The 8,437-nt window shown below is 41.3% G+C and overlaps 2 protein-coding genes across 4 annotated transcripts; both read right to left on the bottom strand.

Annotated features, from left to right (window-relative positions):
* Positions 1-3,781, bottom strand: LOC104707926 (protein transport protein SEC23; the record flags this gene model as incomplete). Of its 3 annotated transcripts, none has more annotated exon segments than XM_019228663.1 (7): positions 1-142; positions 234-305; positions 447-563; positions 670-2,490; positions 2,674-3,277; positions 3,419-3,508; positions 3,631-3,781. In XM_019228663.1, coding segments are annotated over 5 exon segments (2,649 nt in total). In that variant the 5' UTR covers positions 3,175-3,277; positions 3,419-3,508; positions 3,631-3,781.
* On the bottom strand, positions 6,360-7,430 carry LOC104709815 (ABC transporter B family member 5-like). Its single transcript, XM_010426372.1, has 4 exons — positions 7,353-7,430; positions 7,209-7,292; positions 6,812-7,108; positions 6,360-6,713 (listed from the first exon to the last, which is right to left on the bottom strand). The coding sequence occupies exons 1-4, from the start codon at positions 7,428-7,430 to the stop codon at positions 6,360-6,362; spliced, it is 813 nt and encodes a 270-aa protein (XP_010424674.1).

Here is an 8,437-nt window from a genome sequence, read left to right as displayed (position 1 = left end):
ACTACTACCTGGGCTCAGGAGGCACTATTTTCAAACTCCTCATCCATTCGCAGAAACTAGCTTCATCAAACTCTATAAAACTACTCTTTAGCTTCATTCTTTGCTCCGCCGTCAATGTTCTTATCTGTGGAAATCTTGCTTCCTGCACACACAAAAATTGGGTTCAAAAGGGTAAAAACCATTTAATGAACCAAAGATCGATCACGTTTAGAACTCGATCTGCGATGTTTTACCTGCTCATAAGGTGGGTCTTTATGTGCTGGTATAAGCCGGCAAACAAAATATCTAGCCTGGGAACTTCCCTCCTGTTATACACAACAATGTCCACAGGATTTAGAGTTTTGTTTCAGTGGATTACCAGATAGATATCGAAACAATGAGAAAAGAAAGACGAGAAAGCATGATTCTTTTGAGAAATGCGTATCGGATTCTGAAATGTTAAGGACCTTAAATGCTAGAATGCGGGGTGCTGGAAACCGGAATTCAGTAAGTTCTTCAGCCAACGTTCTGCAAGCTGCTAAGACTGCAGCACTCTTGATCTCATCAGCAGACAGTTCGGCTCCCTAAAAATCAACAAGAAGTAATAATTAATATAATGTAATCCAAAAATCTCTACCGACAATTGCATGAACATAATAAAGCCACAGAATTAAGACGAGAGAAACTTACCAACCAAATAAATACATCTGTGCCATGGTCAAGGATAACAGCCTTATCTGATTGCATAGAGAGATCATACGCTGGTAGTTCCTCGAATGTACCACCTTCTTGGTGCATCAAGCAACGTGGCGCAACCATTCGAACAGACAGATCAAAAGATGCATTTAGAAACAAATTCCGAAGCACAGATCTTTCATCTTCATGGCCAATTATGTTTCCCAATAGAGGACCCCTTCTAAGATGGAAGAGGAGTTCCGGAAGGGATGATAGTTCCTTGGGAAAGCTATAAAGCTTTGATTTTGGTACTTGAGAACCAAATTTTAAAGCAATGTCTTTGATTCTTTCGTCTACAATGGCGCGCATATCGACTGCGTCCTTCTGATTTTTCGCTAATAAAAGTGTTCTCTTGGAGATGAGAACCGCAGCAGCTTCGTCTACAACACTCTGAAGATATGCTGAGATACTATCAACAGTTGGCAATTTGAACGTAATTACCCGAGAAACATCTGCTTGATAAATATCAGAATAATGGAAAGCAAACTGGAAAAAGACGTGATCGCTTTTGATGTCCCTCTTATTCTCCATCGAGAGAGAGAAGCTTTGTGTTTCTTCAACACTTAGCATCTGAATACAGAGAGCCGCATCACTCTTAAACGTCTCATGAGTTTCTGAATGTGCTTCTTCGCCAGGTCCGATCACTTGAGTTATAAGAATATCATCTGAACACCGTACTTCAAGCAGACCATGTGAACCTGCTGCCCTAGTGGCAGCCCTCTGCAAGTCTACACCAAAGGCTTCACCAAAATCATCGTGAAGAACCAAAACACCACCTGAAGTTTTTGCAAGTGGCTGTAGGACAGGAACTCTGAGAGGACAAGTTCCAGCACACAAAATGTCAACAACTGTATTGTGTCTGTGAGCTTCACGCCCCAAATTATCCATCCATTTTATGGCTGTCTTTTCCATATATGGGTAATTTGGATGACTCATTGAATGAGGTACTGATCCAGGACCACATGTAATAGGTCCACCAGCGCAAACAATGATTCTACTGTTACCTCCTGCTCTTCTGACCACTCCCCGAGACATCTCTGCTGATGGCCCTTGAATTATAGCCAAAGCAGCTTCAACAGCAGTTCCAAGGCACCTATCTCTAGATGCTTCAGGAATATTCAATGTATATGGTCTCAAGGACGAGAATATCTCATGTGCTACCTTTAGTGATGCATGCATCGGTGACAAGTATACACCGGTCCCATAAATCAGCGATTTCATGGACTCTGCAGATGGTGATTTTGCACCAGAAATAACATCGGCTGAAGCTACGGAATCTTCCGAGAAATCATATATCGAAACAGTACGACCATACAGTAGAATCCCAAGCCTGGTGGTTTGTGGAAGTGAGTCTACAAATGCATGCAAAGAGCTCTGCAAGTGCTGAAGGTGTGGTTCATCTAAACACTCATCTATAACAAGGACGACAGGTGCAGATGTCCGAGAATCAGAGGCAGGAACAAACCCAGGTCTCTTGTTTCCAGTCTGAACATAATCAACCAGAGGCAATGAAAGCTCTGGAAAATTTTGCAACTCATTCTTGCTCGAAGCCACATATTCACCTTTACTTCCATTCATGCTCTCGCAGATGACACACTGCCATTGGCCTGAGCCAATTAAAATGGAGCTATAAGGATTTGAATACGCTCCACAGTTCAGACAGCGATGTGGATCACGTTGGATAATCTGAGGACCAGGACTAATCTCCCTCCCCGCAGAAACTATTGCTCCAAAACCCAAGCTAGCAACATTTGCTAGCTTCTTCTGCTTTAAAACCTAGATGAAATGGACAGTGATGGTTGCATATAAATAAAATTATCACATAGCAGGCACTCGAGAGGATTAATAGAAAGGATCACACAGGCTGTTGAATAAGACACAATATAGCAAGTGAAACTGGGAGAGCTAATTCTGACACACACACACCAAATGTGAAATGAAAGGATAAGAAAAAAATACCTTATTTGCAGAAAACAAAACATAAGGTGAGTCTGCAGCTATTGGCTCCTCCATTCTAACAGCATCTGGAAGATCACGCTGCGATCCAACTGATGAACCGTTTGAGTAAAAAGAAGGTGTAGATACAGGAAGAGAAGAAGCCGTAGCTGAAGAGTATGCCATAGGCTGAGGAGTAGCTGGAGAAGTACGGAAAGGCACAGCAGCTGGTTTAACCGGAGTATTAAAGACAGGAGGACCAGGCGGAGTACTCAGACGAGGAATGGGACTTCCAGTTCTGATACCATTCGCAGGTGACAACAGATTTGGGGATTTCATCGAAGGCGAAGACATCTGATCTGGTCTAAAACTTGGTTGAGGAAACCTAGGAGGTATAGGTGAAGCTACAACTGGAGGAGAATGAGGAACCGGGGTTCTATCTGGCTGTGGTGATGGTCTATTTGGCTCTAAAGGAGTAAGAGTTCCCGGGTAATTAACCGAGGATCTTTGCGGTAAGTTAGCCATTGGATTCCAAGTTTTCTATAACTTCGGAACGCAATAAATCGAACAAAGTAAGATCCCACGATTCACAAGCTGAACAGCCTTAAACTGTTTCCAGATCAAGAATCTGCAGAGAATTACAACAAGTGAACAAACAAATCCTTATTCCTTAAAACTGAAGCTTGTAATTCAAATAACTCAAGCTCAAAAATTCCAAAAACCTAAAGTTTAAACACATTTCACAGGACAATTGCGAAGTTATACTAACCAAAATCACTAGTTCGTTTTGTTTCTATCATCGACAAAAGATCAAAATCCGCATAAGCGTATAGCAACTGAAATATACACAGTCAGTCTCCTACAAGTAAAAGCCCAAAGTAGACATAAGAACTCAAAAAGGCAAAATCACAAAATCAAGCAGAGAATTTAGGGCAAGGAAACAGAAATCTGAAGAAGAAGAAGCATGAACAATTGCGATACCTTAATCTGAGAAATGATTCGAGAAATCAGGAAGAAGAAGCTGCGGCAGATTCGTAGACGAAATTTTGACTCGCATTGAATCGTAGCTTCCGAGTTATTACGATCTCTCTCACCAGTACTCCTCCTCTCAATTCTTATTTTCTTCTCTGCCTTTCACATTTTCCTTTAACTCGGTGCGTGGCAGTTTCGTAAATATTAACACTTTTGCTACATCTATTGGTCTTTCCAGCTGCCACTTTTGCCTTGCTGGCATAATTATAAGATTTTATTGGTTAAAAAATCAACTGCCAACACACTACATGACGTGGCATCAAACGACGTCGAATTTTAGATTCTCAGTAAACAAGTAAGTAACGGTTAAATTTTGAGAAAATGACGTCGTCTCATAAACCTTGTGGTTTAAAAAATTCAATGAATCTAATCAAAATGTGTATATACAGTATATTGTTCTGTTGTTCTTCACATAGGACATCAAAGATTTTACAGATAAATGTATTGTAGTATAAAATAATGGGCAAACAACAAAAAAAACTTAGATCGATATATTTTTGAGGACTTGAAGGAACAAAAAAAAAAAATCAATTAGAAGCATTGATGTGAAGTTGAACGAGCGAGGCATAAACACCACCTTCGGTATTGATCAACGTCTCATGCGTCCCATTCTCTACGATCACACCGTTCTTGACTNGCAGGAACAAACCCAGGTCTCTTGTTTCCAGTCTGAACATAATCAACCAAAGGCAATGAAAGCTCTGGAAAATTTTGCAACTCATTCTTGCTCGAAGCCACGTATTCACCTTTACTACCATTCATGTTCTCGCAGATGACACACTGCCATTGTCCTGAGCCAATTAAAATGGAGCTATAAGGATTTGAATACGCTCCACAGTTCAGACAGCGATGTGGATCACGTTGGATAATCTGAGGACCAGGACTAATCTCCCTCCCCGCAGAAACTATTGCTCCAAAACCCAAGCTAGCAACATTTGCTAGCTTCTTCTGCTTTAAAACCTAGATGAAATGGACAGTGATGGTTGCATATAAATAAAATTATCACATAGCAGGCACTCGAGAGGATTAATAGAAAGGATCACACAGGCTGTTGAATAAGACACAATATAGCAAGTGAAACTGGGAGAGCTAATTCTGACACACACACACCAAATGTGAAATGAAAGGATAAGAAAAAAATACCTTATTTGCAGAAAACAAAACATAAGGTGAGTCTGCAGCTATTGGCTCCTCCATTCTAACAGCATCTGGAAGATCACGCTGCGATCCAACTGATGAACCGTTTGAGTAAAAAGAAGGTGTAGATACAGGAAGAGAAGAAGCCGTAGCTGAAGAGTATGCCATAGGCTGAGGAGTAGCTGGAGAAGTACGGAAAGGCACAGCAGCTGGTTTAACCGGAGTATTAAAGACAGGAGGACCAGGCGGAGTACTCAGACGAGGAATGGGACTTCCAGTTCTGATACCATTCGCAGGTGACAACAGATTTGGGGATTTCATCGAAGGCGAAGACATCTGATCTGGTCTAAAACTTGGTTGAGGAAACCTAGGAGGTATAGGTGAAGCTACAACTGGAGGAGAATGAGGAACTGGGGTTCTATCTGGCTGTGGTGATGGTCTATTTGGCTCTAAAGGAGTAAGAGTTCCCGGGTAATTAACCGAGGATCTTTGCGGTAAGTTAGCCATTGGATTCCAAGTTTTCTATAACTTCGGAACGCAATAAATCGAACAAAGTAAGATCCCACGATTCACAAGCTGAACAGCCTTAAACTGTTTCCAGATCAAGAATCTGCAGAGAATTACAACAAGTGAACAAACAAATCCTTATTCCTTAAAACTGAAGCTTGTAATTCAAATAACTCAAGCTCAAAAATTCCAAAAACCTAAAGTTTAAACACATTTCACAGGACAATTGCGAAGTTATACTAACCAAAATCACTAGTTCGTTTTGTTTCTATCATCGACAAAAGATCAAAATCCGCATAAGCGTATAGCAACTGAAATATACACAGTCAGTCTCCTACAAGTAAAAGCCCAAAGTAGACATAAGAACTCAAAAAGGCAAAATCACAAAATCAAGCAGAGAATTTAGGGCAAGGAAACAGAAATCTGAAGAAGAAGAAGCATGAACAATTGCGATACCTTAATCTGAGAAATGATTCGAGAAATCAGGAAGAAGAAGCTGCGGCAGATTCGTAGACGAAATTTTGACTCGCATTGAATCGTAGCTTCCGAGTTATTACGATCTCTCTCACCAGTACTCCTCCTCTCAATTCTTATTTTCTTCTCTGCCTTTCACATTTTCCTTTAACTCGGTGCGTGGCAGTTTCGTAAATATTAACACTTTTGCTACATCTATTGGTCTTTCCAGCTGCCACTTTTGCCTTGCTGGCATAATTATAAGATTTTATTGGTTAAAAAATCAACTGCCAACACACTACATGACGTGGCATCAAACGACGTCGAATTTTAGATTCTCAGTAAACAAGTAAGTAACGGTTAAATTTTGAGAAAATGACGTCGTCTCATAAACCTTGTGGTTTAAAAAATTCAATGAATCTAATCAAAATGTGTATATACAGTATATTGTTCTGTTGTTCTTCACATAGGACATCAAAGATTTTACAGATAAATGTATTGTAGTATAAAATAATGGGCAAACAACAAAAAAAACTTAGATCGATATATTTTTGAGGACTTGAAGGAACAAAAAAAAAAAATCAATTAGAAGCATTGATGTGAAGTTGAACGAGCGAGGCATAAACACCACCTTCGGTATTGATCAACGTCTCATGCGTCCCATTCTCTACGATCACACCGTTCTTGACTACGGCTATGACGTCAGCGTTCTTGATCGTCGAAAGCCTGTGAGCCACTACTACGGTGGTCCGGTTGACCATCACCCGGTCAAGCGCGGCTTGGACCAACCGCTCAGATTCTGCGTCCAACGCGCTAGTTGCTTCGTCTAGTAACAGAATCTTAGGTTCTTTCACGATAGCACGTGCAATTGCCACGCGCTGCTTCTGTCCACCTGACAACTGTATTCCTCTCTCTCCCACCACCGTATCGTAACCCTAAAATGAAATGAACAAGGATTTTTGCTTGCGCAGTAAGTAATCTCTCTGTTTATCAAAACTGAATTAAAAACAAAAAAAAGCCTTGTTTAAATTACCTGTTGTATACTAGATATGAAGCTATGTGCGTTAGCGAGCTGCGAGGCAGCTAAAATCTCAGCCTCCGTGGCTTCATTGCCACCTTTTCCGTAAGCAATATTGGCTCGTATGGTGTCGTTGAACAATACAGGCTCTTGTCCTACGAGCCCCATTTGTTGTCTCAGCCATTTTAGTTGCAGCTTCTTGAGGTCAACTCCGTCTAGATTTATATGACCCGAATCCGGATCGTAAAACCTCTGTAACAGAGAAATCACTGTAGATTTACCCGACCCACTCTCTCCGACCAAAGCAACCGTCTGAAATAAGCACAAGGGTTAAAAGAGAAACTAAAGGATATAGTAGTCTTTTGGTCATGTTTTGTTACCTGTCCGGCACGAATGGTGAAACACAGGTCACGGCTGAGAAATACAGGTAACTACCACCTTGCACTCCATCACCAGTTTCCTGTTTAAGGACAGTAAAACGGTGGACATTAAACGGCTGTGTAGAAATATTGTAGGCCAATGTTATGAGAAAAAATAATGAAAATTTAGGTCTAACCTCATCTTCAGGGAGATCGCCGGTAACCTTTGGCTGAGAGGCTTTGAAAGACATGTTGATATTGTTGACAGTTGCCATAATCAGCCCATTTCGTATTGTTGACTGAACCCTTCAAATCTGTCTGGGTGAGGGTGGTGGACTTATTGAAGATGCATTTTCCTCTTAGCGACCTAAGAATGTCATCATAAATTTCGTCCTTCAGTAGACTTCTCTCCACTGCCCACATTCTTTGTAGACTTGATGTGTGTTCTTTCAGTCTCCTGTCCACCTCAAGAAGAAGTTGTTGATCTGGGTAGTGGTCTACCCGATCACCATTGTTGGGGTCTTCGCTGTTGAGTTTGGTTGCTTTACCTTTTCCTTTGTTTGGTTTGCTCAACTTATCAGGTTTTGACTTCTAGGTTGGAATTGACGGTGGCTTTTGTTTGTTGGTTTTCACTTCCGGTTCTAAACTGATAAGTGGAAGGTCCGCCATTCCACCATGCCAGTCCCCCACCTTAAAAATGTGGCTGTTTTTAAGCTTCTTGTAAAAATAGTCAACCCGCTCATCTTCTAACTCATCCTCCCAGATGATGGACCGGTCAACCGGCTCTTCAGTGTGCATTATACTCTCCACATCAAGCTGGTAATTAACAACTACGTCAGACATATGCAACTTTTTTAATGGAGGACGAAAAAAAGTAGCTTGGTGGAAACTTACATTTTGTCTATCTCAGTGGTGAGAATGTTAGAATTGTGGAAACTCTTCAACATTGAGAGGTGCTGGACTGAGCGATCAGAAAAAGTAAGCTCATCATCCGCGTCCGGGAGATAACTCTCCAACATTGGAATGGCATTGAGGATCAGCAACTGGAAAACGAGGGTGAAGCCATGTGTTGCTGTATGGGACCGCATCAGTTTTTGACATAAGACATCAGCAGACTGGTTATACTTACCCACCATAACTGTCTCTATTGTCCGTTCGAAAGACTTCCTCCCCCAGGGGTAGGTCATAAAACTCTCCAAGTCCTTCAGCATCTCTGCAACCTTCTTGCTTGCTCGGACTTTAGAGGAGTCACAAACAAGTATACCTTCCTGTTGACATTTCA

The sequence above is a fragment of the Camelina sativa genome, chromosome 8 (genome assembly GCF_000633955.1).
Source record: "Camelina sativa cultivar DH55 chromosome 8, Cs, whole genome shotgun sequence".
Classification (NCBI taxonomy): domain Eukaryota; kingdom Viridiplantae; phylum Streptophyta; class Magnoliopsida; order Brassicales; family Brassicaceae; genus Camelina; species Camelina sativa.
This window is presented reverse-complemented; position numbering and strand designations above follow the sequence as displayed.